This window comes from Colletotrichum fioriniae (assembly GCF_027942845.1).
Source record: "Colletotrichum fioriniae strain IMI 355084 chromosome Unknown scaffold_1, whole genome shotgun sequence".
Classification (NCBI taxonomy): domain Eukaryota; kingdom Fungi; phylum Ascomycota; class Sordariomycetes; order Glomerellales; family Glomerellaceae; genus Colletotrichum; species Colletotrichum fioriniae.
Genome location: NW_027076837.1, coordinates 912,887 through 928,950, shown reverse-complemented (window position 1 = coordinate 928,950; position 16,064 = coordinate 912,887). Strand labels below are relative to the sequence as shown.

General features: G+C 54.2%; 3 protein-coding genes and 2 non-coding genes across 5 annotated transcripts; all 5 read left to right on the top strand.

Moving 5' to 3' along the window:
• Positions 1-410: 410 nt before the first annotated feature.
• N0V96_000255 lies at positions 411-513 on the top strand. Its single transcript has one exon. It is a non-coding gene; the product is annotated as a tRNA-Ser (tRNA).
• Positions 514-6,270: 5,757 nt separating this feature from the next.
• Positions 6,271-7,689, top strand: mug86 (Meiotically up-regulated protein 86 protein; the record flags this gene model as incomplete). Its single annotated transcript, XM_053195392.1, has 3 exons — positions 6,271-6,671; positions 7,018-7,422; positions 7,602-7,689. The coding sequence occupies 3 exons, from the start codon at positions 6,271-6,273 to the stop codon at positions 7,687-7,689; spliced, it is 894 nt and encodes a 297-aa protein (XP_053047045.1).
• A 1,772-nt stretch (positions 7,690-9,461) lies between these two features.
• On the top strand, positions 9,462-11,381 carry N0V96_000253 (uncharacterized protein; the record flags this gene model as incomplete). Its single annotated transcript, XM_065755883.1, has 6 exons — positions 9,462-9,530; positions 9,572-10,072; positions 10,128-10,158; positions 10,214-10,410; positions 10,505-10,667; positions 10,774-11,381. 6 exons carry the CDS (start codon positions 9,462-9,464, stop codon positions 11,379-11,381), a joined length of 1,569 nt encoding a protein of 522 aa, XP_065615123.1.
• Positions 11,382-11,761: 380 nt separating this feature from the next.
• N0V96_000252 lies at positions 11,762-11,833 on the top strand. The gene has a single exon. It is a non-coding gene; the product is annotated as a tRNA-Met (tRNA).
• Positions 11,834-13,068: 1,235 nt separating this feature from the next.
• On the top strand, positions 13,069-15,835 carry N0V96_000251 (uncharacterized protein; the record flags this gene model as incomplete). Its single annotated transcript, XM_053195390.2, has 2 exons — positions 13,069-14,396; positions 14,467-15,835. The coding sequence occupies 2 exons, from the start codon at positions 13,069-13,071 to the stop codon at positions 15,833-15,835; spliced, it is 2,697 nt and encodes an 898-aa protein (XP_053047043.2).
• Positions 15,836-16,064: the final 229 nt, after the last annotated feature.

Genomic DNA, 16,064 nt, shown 5'->3' with positions numbered 1-16,064 from the left:
TAGGCAACTTATTAGCTGGAGACCTTTCGGCGCAAATTTCGTCAGTCCGCCAGCCTTGCTTTGACTCCACTCTCTTTACAATGGACACAGCCATGATGAGGGTTGATATGCGATCGTCGTGACGGCATGGCAACGGGCACAATCGCCGTACACTTTATCCGGTTGCTATCGCGGAGTGTCTGCTGAAGGCAGAACCACAAACTGTAGCAGCCGTTCGTAACGGTCAGACTGCTTTTCTAATGAGTTGCGTGAGGTAGTTCTGTCTGCTTCTCGCCGCTACTTTCTGGCAATCAATTGTGCAGCATGGAGGATTCATGCCCCTGTTGTGTTGACAGAGAGCTAGCCAATCTCCACCACCTGTTGCTGCACAACATGGTCCTTCCAGCGCCACAAATGGGTATCTAGCAACAGTCAAGGTGCCAGAGTGGTTAATGGGCTGCCCTGCTATCAGATCTCCTGATGTCAGTTTAGGCAGTGGCTTCGGTCGCGCAGGTTCGAATCCTGTCCTTGACGTCCAACATCGTCTGTCGGCGTCGTCTTTTGAAAACCACGATGCACTTCGCGATTCCATTTTGCTTTGCAGATATAGTGCTGCTGACTCTGCTCCAGGAAACCCCCTTCCTTGTCGAACTCGTATGGAAGGGATGTCGCATTCATTCAAAGTGCGTGGAAGATGCGCTAGGATGCCTTGTTGGTTGGGACATGCCTGGTGGGCCTAGTTCGGTGAAATTGACTGCGAAGCAATGACCTTTTTCAATTTTCCCGTCTATCATCTGGCGCGTCCTGGGGGCTGCCTACAATGCCTGTCACCAAATATTCTCTTACAAACGATGCTACCACAAATCGCAACAAATGCGACCGACTTCCTGGCTGTGAATCAAAGTGCCTCGGTGCCATATCAACACGACTTCCCTCGCATTATTAAGAGACGTCGCCTTTGATTCGACCTGCGTCGGAGTGCTAGATTGCAGCTGTTTTACTCTAGCTACACGAAGAAACGGCGGACGCCTCGCCGGGGAATCAATTGGAGACGCGAGGGTTGCATTCGCAGCGTCAGCAACCCCAAAAAAGGAATGTTATCAATCTCCTTTCAACCATCCTGTCAAAGAATCACCACTGGTCGTTGAGATGCCATGGGCATGCATGGGTAGCCTGAACTTTGGGTGCTGCCGAGTTATCCGGTGGTGATCGTTTGCGCCTCCCTTCTTGGCATCGGCTTCCGCTCCTAGGCATGCAGGCAATAACGGCTAAATGCAACTGTTTGAACTTTGAAGTTTGAAGGCTAGGATCCCAGAACGCATCTAGCTTGGGGGAGTGCAGTGAGGGCCTATCGAGGAGGAGACCTCTGACAGAATTTCCTAGCTTCTTTGGCTTCGTATCACCCCAGTCATCTTCGTAGCCTGCATTCGAACGAGCCGACGGACGGAGTAGGAGGCCCGACGTTAAACTCCAGTCTGCCATCCCATCTTCCTCGGCTCAGCTTCAGACTTGACGTGAAAAAGTTCATTCCCTCTGCCAGGCCAGTGGACGGGGGGACGGGGGCACCTCAACAGCAGCGAAAAGGTTGGGAATCCACCTCTCCCAACGCCGCGTCGGAGTGGAACGATTCTTGCCCAAGGAGGAGGCATCTCGGAGAAATGGAAGTTGCTTAGCAGCCTTAGCTCTCTCCTGGCATTGGACAGCCTAGGCTTTGTGCTAGAACGCCATGCAGCAGGCGGCTGCTGTGGGACAGGGTCCTGAACAACGTGCTGTCGGAGCCCTGTGAATCTTGGCATCGCACCATGGACCTTCTAGGGGGGCGCCCTTGCGGTATTTCCAGCACAAGTCCTGAATGGTTAAGTTGCGAAAGCGGCCTTGGCCATCCAGAAAAGGGGCTGCGAAAGAGAAAACCAATGACCACCGTTGACTTCTTGCCTTCTTGGCAGTTCGCACAGGCTGGGACGTCTGTCGTCGACTGATCCTTTCGGCTTTCGCTCGAGCCTCAATCATTGGCATTACGGACCAAGGGGCTGGGCATCGAAAATCGATCCGCGGCTACCGTTGAACGGCGGCTTGCTCGGGCCAAGGTGCTGGCCAGAGACTGGACAAAGACGACGGGATACAGAATCTATCCAGTTTGTCATTGTACGCCGCCTGACTGAGCCCTTCGTCCAGGCCGCGGCATGGAGGCGGTCGAGGACGAAGGCTTGGGCCTTTGCGCGAACTTTTGGCAGGCTTCTCAGACGGACGCAGGCAACAAAGGTCTAAGTGCACCAGTACTTGATCCACGCTGCAATGTTCGACTACGTAGTCCGTCAAACATTTGGAATCCACGAGCGCTGTAAACCATTCCGCTACTGAAATGGTCATATTTGTGGCGCCTGTCGCCTTCCTTCCCGCTTACTACTCGGGATCTCCTCGATTTCCCCAGTCCGTCGTTCACTAGCAACTACTAGTTGTTGCTATCACCACGCAACCCCAGAGCAAGAGTAGCTCGGGATGCGCCAGTGCCTTCTTTGATATGCCAGCTGGCTCAATGGAAGGAAGAGCGATTCGCAGCTGGCCAGGGGATCAAGAGCCAATGGTATCTGTTCAGGTGACATTTTGTTAGTGGACTGATGATCCCACGGAGCCGGCAGTAGAAAGAGGCAGTGATGAGCGTCCTAGTGTGGTGTCACTGTCACCGCTGCGAGAAGAGACCGCAGAGCATCCCACGTCAAGGGTTGCATGACAGGGCACGGACAGGCGCGGCATTCGTCAGAACAGGTGACTTCCACTGTAGCATCTTGCCATGTCTTTGCTCTGGTTTGTCGGCGCCGGTTCGGAGCGAAGATATTCAGTACGCCCGATGCCCAAGATCTACGATTGTCCCTAAATTGACCTAAACTTTCGAGGTCTATCGGGAGTAGCTATTTCGATTTATTGCCGGGCAGAACCGACGTACAAAGTCGCACGTATCAGACCGGTCAGGAGCTTGTAGGTTGAAATACAACCAAGGCTACCCACGTTCCGGACCAAGGGACGCAAGAAGAGGGCGTGGAGACAAGAACTACCACGTCGTGGCTTGCTTCCAAATTCCTAGGAAGTGTCGGACTACGTACAACGCCGGCGCAGTCTGGGGAAATAGGCTAGAAGCCACCAGATCTGGGGAAAAGGCAATTGCAAACCAACAGGCATGATGGCTATCCACGACAGGGAGAATCCCGAAGACTACAGCGGGAGCTCGAACACATGTCGTGGTTCGTCCGGCGCCTGGTGCCATCATCGGACCATTCGCACTACAGGGTGTGTATTTCGACTCGGTATATGCATACGCACACGGAAGCAATGGTCTCTTGTCGATCGAGTGGATGGCAAAGGGTGTGTAGCAATCGCCCAAGCTTCCCCCGCAGCCCAGCGCCATGTGGCCGTCGATTGCGCGCTTCTGTTGGAGGCCATTGTTGGGGTTGATCAACAAGGCTACTCCAATACAGCACGGTCATGATGACGCTTTGGACAAACTTGGCCCAACTTTGCAGGCTTTCAGCATGCGAGATGGCTCAGAAACTGAGTATAGGGCATTGCGGTACAGAAGAGCCTTCATACTATACCAACCTCGAAGTGTTTCCCACATGGAAAGAGAAGAAACGCCTTGGCGCCTGACGTACACCTTAGAGAACTCTTCTTCCCCGGTCTTGTATCCGCGTCGACATCTGAAGCCGGAGTCAACGGAGCTCGGGGTGTCTCGAATAGGCTGGGATATTGCCAGTCCACCCCCAGATTCCCCGCAGCACCCATCTTTAGGGCACGGTTGATATGGACAGTGACCGGCAGAATGTGACCAGATGACAGATGTATTGCGACAAAGGCCGGCAAAGAGGCAGAAGGATCTCGCCCAAAGAGTTGGGTTGGTTGAAACGCGCGATGCGATGCAGACCCGAAATAGTGGTGCTGTGTTCCCACCATACAGACTACAAACCGGGGGAGTGGAAACCTCCAATCTCGACGAAATTCTCCATTGACGAGATCACTATAGCTGATCGTTTTCGCAGAATCGTTTGGTGTAAGTCAAACCTCCTTTCTTGGACGCTCGAGAAGCTCAGCAGCAGCCGCCGCATCGCCAACCAGGCCAGTACTAATATCATGCCGACTGCCGGTAGATTGTGCCCGCCCACGATCCGTAGCCAAGACGGGGAAGAGCCGTGGCGGTAATTTGGCTGGTCCCCTGTTGCAGGAATGACTTTTTTTCATCAAGCACCGCCGAAGTGCTACCCTTGATCCGCTAGGCCTTTTGGTTCGACCATATTCATGACACACAGTAATATCGATGTGCCGCTACAAGTTACAACTCAAAGCGACCTTTTTTGGCCGTCCTGCTGTATCGCCCAATGAGAGCGCGGCCGCGAAGAGGGAATAATCTGGACGGAATCCATGGAAGGCCGGGCGTCAGGGCAGAGCACAACGCCAATCCGAAAGCGTCCAGACGGGAGACGCACCTCTTATTTCCGCTGCAGTGATAGTTACATCAGGTGTTATCGCCACGCCCTCCCTGCATTTTGGGGCTCGATCAGGTCTTGGCCGGTCCCTTTTGCTGTTACTACTGCTGCTGTTGCTGCTGCTGCTGCTACTGCTCAGCGACGTATCCGCAATCCCACGCATCATGTCTGCATAGGCGTTGGGCTGTTGGACAGCTTTGGTGAAGGGGACGAGCAGTGCCATCTAGAAACGACCGTTTGTACTGTGTAGACGCAAACCTCGACGTCTTTGGGGATGATGCGAACGAGACTTCGACCATATGGTACTTCAGTCGTTGTCTCTTCTTTGACAAACATCAGAGGCTAGGCCCTTTGGGGTTGCTTTCGACAACAGCGTCTAAGCGGCTTATGCAATAATGATTTGCCTTCCCATCACCCACCCCCGCTACTTGCTAGTTGCAGACGGCGACAAGAGCAGCCACGCCTAAAAAATTGGAGAAGCTTCTGGTGACGGAAAAGGTGGGAATGACATCAGCTCGTGGACTGATTTCTCAAGTGGCCCAAGCCATAGAGCTGTTCTCCTCCATTGGTCCTTTGGCTGTTGCATGTTTTCTTGCTAGGTATTCTCAATTGTCATAATCTGCCGCACCTACGTATTCCGTTCACTGGAATTCGACAGTAGCTCAAACCCGCGGGGATGGGCGAAAGGATGACCGTTCCAAGATGTCTCAGAGTTTGAGATGGCGAGACTCTCCTCTCAAATCGGCATTCACCCCCATCATTGGATACCAAGTTTACCAGAGCTGAGCAAGGCCAAGTTGCCTTCACCAACCAAAGATGAGTTCCCCCGCTACTTCCATTACTGACCGGATGGCCGGGATGTAAGCAACGACTGGCCGAACTGTTGATGGGGATGGATCGAGGAGCTGCATTTCTCACAAGGCCCGCAAGCACACTACTATGCCAGTTCGAGTGCAGGCCGTCTCCATATGATCGGGGCATGTCGTCTTTGAGCTGGCATGCTGGCTTCGAAGCATATGGCGATGAAAACCCCTTTACTAGCAGACGCTTCCTTTTCGGCCCGTCTGGCCTCTGGGGAAGACGAGAGGAGAGTTTTATTCGCGCCATTGCGGATTTTCCTTCCATGTCATTTCCAGCAGATCTCCCCTTCCAATGGCGGGCTCCGACGCCGTGTCAGTGGTCACTCCACCACCACCCGACATCGCAACCTAAAATATTAAAATAATGAATCTATTATGGAGCCTCCGTTGCACCCCATGCCCATTTCGTCCCCCGGTTCATTCTTCTCTGGGCTTTAAAGATCGGCCCTTGGAAGCAGACGGCTCGCCTTTCGCCCTCACACCCTCTTAGTCTACCAACTACGCGATCTTACTCGACCCACTCCCTCCCTCTTGCTCCTGCAGACGACGCCTCCTCTCCTCACTTGTCGTCCTCCACGCTGCTTCTCCTCCTCCTCCTCATCCATCTCCAGTTCTCCGCGCCAGTCGGGCCCACGTATCTGTACATACCCCAGACGTTCACACACGTTCACGAAGCTACCGGCCCATCAGCATTCTGCATTTTGCGCTGACCATCGACCCCGGCCTCCGTTCGTCCTGGCTTGATCGTTTCTTGCCTCGAACCCCGTTCTTCCCCCATTACTTAAAGACTGCTCCCCACCCCTTCCCCGGAGTCGATAGAAATCTTCCTTCATCAAAATTGTGTGCCGTCTTCCGTGGAGTTTGCCTACTCTTGCTACAAATACCCCCTTATACTCATTCTTCTCCTGTTTTACATCCTTGCCTTATTATCTCTTACACCCGGAAGACCACACACAATGGCCACGCACGATGCTCACCACAACGCCGTCCCTCCACAGGACGTGGAGAAGGATGTGCATACCTCTGGTGCCGACCACTACAATGGTGCCAATGGTGCTCAAGTAGGCCAAAACACATACTCACGACAAGCCGGGCCTTTCTCCCGCGTTGCCGACTACCGGAACATGACTGAAGGAGAAGCGCAGGCATTCGGCGGTTCGCTCCAACCCGGCCTATGGAAGCCGTATGAGCACAGAAAGTTCGCCAACCCGGCACCCCTCGGTCTCTCGGCCTTCGCCCTTACCACGTTCGTCCTTTCTTGCGTCAACCTCCACGCTCGCGGCGTGACTGCGCCCAACATTGCCGTCCCCCTCGCCTTTGGATACGGAGGTCTGGTCCAGCTCCTCGCTGGCATGTGGTATGTACAGAATTTTCCACCCATGTTTTCTTATTTTTTCTTTTCCGTACCAGGGTCCCCAAAACTTCCCCAACATCTCATCTCAACCGTCTCCACGATGTCCCCCGCAAGCGGAAGCTCCGGTGCGCCCATGTGGAGCATGGACGCGCTCCTTTGCGCCGGAGTGGACCTTGAGCTAGACACACAAGCATGGGGGACTCGGGGAAGTTTGGTCCATAGGATGCTTGCTTGCGTCCACGATTAGGGGGAACCTGTGGAGAAGCTTGTGTAATACGAGCATCACAAATCAGTCATCACTTGCATGCTTCATTCGCGCCAATGCTGACTGACGGTTGGTCGTTTACAGGGAGATGGCCGTTGGCAACACCTTTGGTGCCACTGCCCTTTCATCGTACGGCGGCTTTTGGATCGCATACGGCATCCTCTTGACCCCCAACTGGGGCATCATCGCCACGAATGGCCCCTATGCCGCCAACTACTCTGACCACTACTCGGCCGTCGGCTTCTTCCTGACGGGCTGGTTCATCTTCACGACGCTGCTGCTCCTCTGCACCCTGCGCTCGACCGTGGTCTTCTTCTCCCTCTTCTTCACCCTGGATCTGGCCTTCCTCTTCCTCGCCTGCGAGAACTACGCCGCCAACAACGGTGCGTTGACCGCGTCGCGCAACCTGCAGATTTGCGGTGGTACTTTTGGTATGCTTGCCGCGTTTTTGGCGTGGTATTGCGCTTTGGCAGGTCTTCAGGACGATAGGTGAGTTTTTTTGTGCATTCCATCCACCCACCCTTCCGTTCGGCCGGCGATCGGTTCAGGCCTACGCTAGGTCGTGCCGTCATCGTCGCTGTCCCCCCCTTCTCCTCTCCCGCCGCGCTATAGTGTAGTACAATGCGCACGATGTGGATTCAGTTTGCTAATATTGAAATTCCTTGTAGCAACTCCTTCTTCCAGGTTCCCGTTTTCCACCTGCCGTGGTCCGACAAGGGCAAGGAGATTCGCCGGGCCAAGAGCAACGTCGCCTAAGTTGAGCTGTACTTGCCACAAGGCTTGATGTGTGATTTGTTATTCGTTTAATGCGCGGAATATGATGGGATGTGTGCGGTCGGTGCGACTGCGATGATTTAGGATACCCATTCACGAGGGGTGCTGTTGCGCTTGCCGCTTGTTTGTGGTGAAGCTACCTGAGCGACAGAGAGTATAGCGGTGCGGCGAGGTGTCGAGCAGAAGCAAGGAATCTTGCGGTTACATATAGTGTTAATATCATGGGCGAATTGATCAATTACTTCCATCAAGTTCAGTGAGAATGCGCCTTCATCGACTTGCGTGTAAATACATTCACAAACAAGATCTTTTAGGTTGCTCTCAACGGTCGCCTCTACTTCCGCGATTTCTCCCGTGCAAAATCGATGAACACCACTATGATTACTGCGTGAATTGAACCAATCTTCCCGCTAAATTGACAACGGTCGACAACAGCATCAATTGCTACCCAGAGAGGAGCTCAGATTCGTAGTTTCGCTCGACGTCAAGACCAAGATGCTGTGACGTCGGCAAGCCACAGGGCCCCTGGGCGTTGCGGCGATTCGGGAGAGAGCGTCACTGGTGTCTTGGCGATGAGGCGAGTAAGCATCCGTATCCGAAGGTATGATTAATTGCGGGAGATGCGCCGCCTCGCCGCCCTTTTTCTTGGAGCGGCGGGAGGACGGACGGGAAGAGGGGAGGGAGGATTTTGGGGCGGCGCTTGAGGGCTTGGCATACCTCATTTTTGGGGGGGAGATGTGGAGGAGATGGTGAAGTTGAAGCTTTGTTAGTACTATACTACTGTAGTTCATTGGGCTAAGAGTCTGAATCCAAGGGTTTGTTGCGGGGTCTTAGTCGATGAGGATGGAGAAATCCAAGTGTAAAGACGGGTGAAAAGGTAAAGGTCGGTGGTGATTCGCTCGTTGTTGAGAATCAGTGGTTGAGAATTGGGATTTGGTGGAGGGAACGGGACTGCGAGGGAACAAAATATCGATGGCGGGGTTGTATGAAAAAGCATTTCTCCTTGACCTCACATCGTGTGCAAGTATGATGCCCCTACACTGTTTGAACTTTATGGAAGAGTGAGTGATGTGGTGGTGTTCAGCTCAACGTCAATTGCCGCAACTTGACGTAGTGCAAGTTCGTCTTGTCTCGACTTGCCGCTGAATCGGCTTCAGGGACGAAAGTCACGGACTAAACTCTGTTGACATTGAACCTTGAAGCTCTTGACTACACTTTATTTGCGTTTCCAGAAATTGGAGCTATTGTTTCCGCGTATTCGAGTGTTACATAGCGCTCGACAGCTCAATTGCCGGGCTTGAGAGATATTCAATCGTGGTATCCGGGTAATCATCACCAGAGTCTTCGGGTTCTTCAAGAAGCCCGACCCCACATTGCGGGGAGGTGAAACGATACAAATCCATGCTACATAAAACGAGCGTTGTGCATTCTACGCCAAGCTAGGTGGATTGTAGCACCATGATTGGTTGCAGCTTTAGGATGCATGACTTGTGCCACCCCGGAGCGTGCACAATTCTGCATAACTTGATGCTTTGGCAGCTCTGGCGCCTGTCGTGTAACTCTGGACGGCTTCTTTTGCGTCCGTGATCGTGTTGTACGACTTATGCTTCAGAAAGAGAATGTTATATCTGGGGGATGTGCTTTCAAAATCTGCGTTTTTCTCTTTTGCTCTTCTTCAGCATGTTCACAATCTCTATTGACTTGCGCTGGATTTCTGAAGGTTTTTTCTCTTATAGTTGGAATTAGAGCACAAGATGTTTCCCGCCTTCGAATCTTTGACTGTCTATCACGGGCTATCGCTCATCCCGTGTGCAATTATCGTTGTAAGTCTCGAAGTAGCTTTAGATCTCGTACGCAAACGCAGCTGATTATTCATAAGGCCATCCTCTACTACGTCACCCTCGCAATCTACAACATCTACTTCCACCCCCTTTCCTCCTTCCCAGGCCCCCGCCTAGCAGCCGCAACACCTTGGTGGACAGCCCTCTCCTACCTAGACGGCCGCACTCCCTACGACCTCTTAGACTTACACAACACCTATGGTCCCGTCGTGCGCACATCCCCGGATTCCCTGTCGTACATCAAGGCGCCGCAGTGGAAGGAGATTTACGGGCACAAAGCGCCAGGCCAGCCCGAGTTCAGTAAAGATGACAAGTACCATTCTGCGCTCAAGGGTGAGGCAGTGATTATAAATGCGGACCGGGAGTATCATTCGTACATTCGCAGGTTGTTCGCGCATGGCTTCTCGGAGAAGGCTATGAGGGAGCAGGAGGGGGTGTTGAAGGGGTTTGTTGATGTGCTGTTTGCGAGGCTTGGGGAGGTGGGGGAAGGGGGACGGCCTGTTGATGTTGTGCAGTGGTATAATGTGAGTTTATTGAGGATTGGAGAATGAAGGGTGTGATGCTGATCGTCTCTCGCAGTTCCTTACTTTTGACTTTATCGGATTCCTCAGTAAGTCTGGAGGCCATTCACCTCGACTTCCTCCTCTAACTCGGCTTTTTGATAGCCTTTGGCGAGTCATTCGACTGCTTGACAACGTCGACCCTTCACACATGGGTCCAGATCTTCTTCGCTCTAGCGAAATTCATGTCCTTCCACCAGGCCATCTCCCGTCTCCCCAAGTTACTCCAGCTTCCCGCCACGCTGTTGACGATGCCGAAGACTATTGCCAAAGAAGTCAAGACATTGAATGAACTCCAGAGTGTAAGTCTGCAACTGACTGTATCTCCTTGCTATATTCAACTTGAAGTTATCCTGCCTCATGAGCTGTGCTAATATCTGGATTGGAAATTATCAGGAGAAGGTCCAGCATCGACTCCAAACGGAGGCGACTGTTCCTGATTTCATGGAGAAGTTGATTTCGGCGTACAACGCGGGCAAGATGTCGTATAAACAGCTCGAGGGCAACTCGCAGATCCTCATCGCTGCCGGGAGCGAGACCACGGCGACGTTGCTAGCAGGTAGGTCGACATGTTTCCAGTCATCGCAGTCAAGCCACTCCGACGTGGCATTCTGTGAAGCGCTCTAGGGAAGGAAAGGTCGCTCATGACTGACAACATCACTCAGGTCTCACATACCTCCTCACTCAGAACCCCCGCGTTCTCGCCAAACTCACAACCGAAGTCCGCTCAACCTTCACCCACCCAGACGAAATCACCTTCACGGGCGTCAACAGCTGCAAATACCTCCTCGCCTGTATCGAAGAGGCCCTACGCGTCTACCCACCCTCACCGCAACCGCACCACCGCATCGTGCCCGCCGGCGGCGCGACCGTCGACGGCGTCTTCTTGCCCGAGGGAACGTCCGTTAGCATCCCCATTTACGCAGCATCCCACAGTCCCATCAACTGGACGCTGCCGGAGGAGTTTATCCCTGAACGATGGATGACAACGAAGGATGGTGGCAGCGAGGAAGGAGCAGGCGATGAGGATGTGGATGTGCGGCTGTTTGCTGGAGATCAGCGCGATGCGTCGCAGCCTTTCCAGGTTGGGCCGCGGAATTGCATTGGAAGGAACTTGGCATATGCGGAGATTAAGATCATCATGGCGAGGTTGGTGTGGCAGTTTGATATTGAGAATGCTACAGAGGGGGATTGGATTGGGACGCAGAAGGTGTTCATGGTCTGGGAGAAGGCGCCGTTGTGGGTGAAGCTGCATACTGTGCAAAGAGATTGAAGAGGGATGGGTTCTGGACGTTGATTCTGCCAAGGAAGGCAAGTTTTAAACGAGGAGGATTTCTTAAGCTCCTAAGTTCACGAGTTCCCACCGGTTGACATTTATTTATGTGCCTTCAGTAGAGCGCTCATTATCAATCTTTGCAATATTGCGCTGCTTGGGCCCTGTTAGGTTTGATAAAGGTAGATATGGTATCAGAGTCCGTCAAATCGAAAACCTGAATGAGTGGTGGCCCAGAAGTCGTCTTTGAAGCTCTCATCGGTGGTAACGACCGCGACGTGGTTGATAGAAGACGCGACGAAACCTCGTGATGATGCAACTTGGTCGAGCAAATTCGCGCAAGTCGATGTGGATTCACAATCCAACCCCACAATTCAACAAGCACAATAGCTCAGGGGTAGAGCGCTGGGCTCATAACCCAGAGGTCCCTGGATCGAAACCAGGTTGTGCTAATATCTTTTGTTTTGGTGAGCTTCGAATGGTGAAAGTCGTCGCCCTTTTGCGCCAGTTGGGGATCTGGACTCTGTTGCCATCAATTGGCCCCTGAACGCGTTGTTTAGAGTTGGGGTTCCACGGATCCCACGGCTTCCCACAATGCAAAAGTAACTGTTGACCACCGCTGTGTCCTCGGTTCGAGTGCCGTCTTTAACTCCACCAATTGGATCTTCCACATGAGCTGTTCAGACTCTACAACTTGCCTCTTTAAGAAGCGTCGAGAACGTTCAATACCATGGGCAGATTGGAATACGAGATCCTGTGCTGTAGGTGGCTGACAGTCGATGCACTCCTCTATCACGCTATCTTCAAGGTACGCAGGGTGCCGCACCCTTGCGAACTCCTGTCCACCTAAGGCTAAATAAAGCCCCCCCAAGAGTTAAGGTAGATTAAGCTTATGGACGCGGGCGAGGTTAAAGGTGCCACACCCGGCAGCTAAAACTAACAACGGCCCCCGGCTTCGTCGGTTACGGCGGGGATGTTGGAATTTGAGAGATACGGATATCAGAGCACTTCGACAGCGTCCAGGATGACGATTAATCTAAGCTCGCCTGCTCACTTTGCTGCAGTGACGTGCTCCAAGACTGTAGCGGCGTGCGCTCGGCCCACTGTGATCTTCGAATACGACCTGCGGCCCCACGACCTTGAGTTCGGCTGTCGGCCGAGAGTGGTATTGCAGTGGTGGTACAGAGTTATGGTTGCTTTCACCGAGTTGTCACGTTGTCACGTTGTCTATATCCCTTTTCAACTCTGGATATCTGAAGCTCGAGGCTGGTCTAGCGTCTCTGAATTCCATCTTGATCCATACTTCTCGGCCGATTATGACAGTCGGAAAAGCAGACAAGATGCGAAAGCGAGGATATCTTTGCCGGCTTGGCAACTATCAAGCAACTTAATTATCACTGCAAGCTCAGGCAAAGATCTCCACGAACCCCAATGGCCCGGAAATTTCACTACCCATTCGGGAAGGTCCCAATTTCTCGTGTTCACTCACGATCCGTCGCCCGTCACTTGCAGGCTCGCACACTCGCAATCCCAGACCCAACTCCACGCCATCAACAACACGGAAAGAAAGACACTTGTAGAGGAATATTATATACACGGGTATGATGTGCCCACTCGCCTCTATTGAAAGAGTTTCCGTCGTTACCGCCGGTCATTCGTTTCATTTCCAGCGTCCACCGCCATCACCATGAGGTTCTCCTCCAATGCCTCCCTCCTGCTAGGGCTTCTCGCCTCTGCATCGCATGTTGTTGTTGCCGCTGATGATGCTGCAGCTGCTGCACCCGCGGTCAACGAAGATGTCTTCGTCCAAGGCGCCTACATCGTCGAGCTTAAGGGTGAACAGGACCCCTCAGCGCTCTACGATGAGCTGCGTTCTGATGGCCTTGCCGTGAAACCCCGCCTGGACCTCAAGTTCGGCCTCTTCAACGGTGCCTCTTTCAGCGTCGACGACGCCGGCGAGCCCGACATCACCACCGCCAAGATCGCAGACAAGCTCAGCGTCAAGGGCGTCTGGCCGGTCCGCAAGATCAAAATGCCCAAGCCCGTGGGCACATCCATCGGCCGCAACGGGACCGCTTCCAGTGCTGCCCTCCTGCGCTCCCTCAAGGACAGACGCGACGAGGCCGCCAAGGATACCTACAGCACCCATGTCATGACGCAGGTCGACAAGCTCCGAGAGGCTGGGTTCACGGGCAAGGGCATCAAAGTCGCCATCGTTGACACGGGCGTGGACTACCGACATCCTGCCCTGGGCGGCTGCTTCGGCGAGGGCTGCCACGTCGCGTACGGCTGGGACTTTACCGGGGACAATTACTACGAGAGCTCCGACGCGCCTACTCCTGACGCGGATCCTCTTGACACCTGCCAGGGCCACGGCACGCACGTTGCGGGTATCATCATGGCGCAGGAGAACGAGCTTGGCTTCACGGGTGCTGCGCCGGATGTCACGCTCGGCGCGTACAAGGTCAGCGGGTGCGCTGGGTATACGACGAGCGAGATTCTGGTGTCTGCTTTCTACCGCGCATACGAGGATGGAAGCGATGTCATCTCGTGCTCTGCGGGCGACGACTCGGGTTGGGCGAGCGATGCTGCTGGCGTCGCTGTCTCGCGCATTGCCGAGGCTGGTATTCCCGTCGTTGTTGCGGCTGGCAACTCTGGTAACTTGGGAGTCTGGGCTGTGGCCTCGCCGGCGTCTGGAAAGGCTGTTGCTGGCATTGGGTCCGTTGACAACACCATTTTGCCTAACCTCATGAAGCGCGGCTCATTTGTCAACGAGACGGGCGAATTCGCCTTTGGGTGGGCCGACAGCACCCCCGTCACCACTGCGAACGTGACTCTCCGTCTATGGATTGCGGGTGCAAACGTTACGGCCTGCAACCCTATCCCAGCTGATATCGATTTGACCGATTCTATTCCCTTGATCTCTATGGACGCAGGATGCCAATCCGATGTTCAGGCCGCGAACCTCCTCGCCAGAGGCGCGAAGTACATCCTCTTCTATCCTGCTAGCGAGTCGTAAGTCTATCTTTCCACACACTTGAGATGCCTTTGATTAGGATGGTGATGGCTAATGGGAGGTCAGTAGGATCTATCCCCCGTACGTCTACACCGAGGGCATTCTTGGCATTGGAATGGTCATGCCCCGTCAGGCCCAGGAATGGAAAGCCCACGCCGAAAATGTCACCATCACCATCGGACCCCCCGAGACATCCGGCCTCTTCGCCGAGCCCATCACAAATGGACCGACTGCCGGCTACACCAGCCCCTTCTCCAGCTACGGCCCAACCTGGGAGCTTGAAGTGAAGCCCCAGTTTACCGCTCCCGGCGGCGGCATCCTCTCCACCTGGACCTGGGACCAGGGCGAGTACATGGTCAACCCAGGTACTTCTATGTCCACTCCCTTCGTCGCCGCCGTCTACGCCCTTGTCGGCCAGGTCCGCGGTACCCTCGACCAGGAGACCCTCCGCTCCGTCATCGCTGCCACTGCTCAGCCGAAGGCCTGGAACGATGGCACCGTTGCTCACGATGGTATTCTCGCCCCTGTGCCGCAGCAGGGCGCCGGCCTCGTACAGGCTTGGGACGCCGCTCATGCCACTACGATCCTCGGCTCGACGGGTATCTCCTTCAACGATACAGACCATTTCGTCGGCGAGCACACCTTCAGCGTGAAGAACACGGCCGCTGAGGAGGTCACCTACAAGCTCGGCCATGCCAAGTCCGTGACGGTGTACACCTTTACTCCGGGCGAAGCCCAGCTCAACGTCGCCCGTGCCCCGCCCCCGACCGTCGACGAATGGGCGACAATCAACTTTGAAGCCGACTCCCTGACCGTCCCCGCCGGCGGCAGCGCCGACGTCAAGTTCACCGCCGTGCCTCCCTCCGGTCTCAATGCCACGCTCTTGCCCGTGTACAGCGGATACATCACCCTCGAAGGAAGCAACAGCGAGACCTTATCCGTGCCGTACCTCGGTGTCGGCGGAAGCATGCGCGACACCCCCGTCCTGGTCCCCGGCCTCGGTCTGAACGGGGTCTACCTCTCCTCCACGGACAACCACTTCCTCATCCCCGTTGCCGCAAACCGGACTTTCACTATTCCGCGTCCCGGATCTACGGGCAGTGCCATCTACCCCAAGATGGTCGTGACCCCGACCGTCGGCACCACCGATCTGCATGTCGAGCTCGTTGCCCTCGGAAGAAGCGGCAACTCTACCCTCAAGGTCACTGATGTGCTCGGGTACCCGACCCTCGGCGCGCTGCCGCAGTCGCCTGTTGCGTATGCGCACAGGTTCGGGTACACATGGAACTTTGGCGGCTTCTTGGCTGATCGGACTATTGTGCCCGAGGGCAGCTATGCGTTTATTGCGCGCGCGCTGAGAATTTTTGGGGATGCGAGCAAGGAGGAGGACTGGGATGTCGTTGAGACTGTGCCGTTCATCTTGAAGTATCTTGCATAAATAGGTTCATGGCTGCGGGTCTGATGCCCGTGGAAAATACTCATGTGTAAGGCAAGCGTAAATGTAATTTGTAATTACATCGTCAACCTCCTCGTTCCCTCGAGACTTCAAGAAGCCATGTGTTCCTGCACGAAACCCGCGCAATCAAAGATTGCGCGTTTGTAGAAACGCTCTTGGGTTGTCTGGTTATACCCTTGCACCCCGTACTTGTCATCATATTGACCCCATT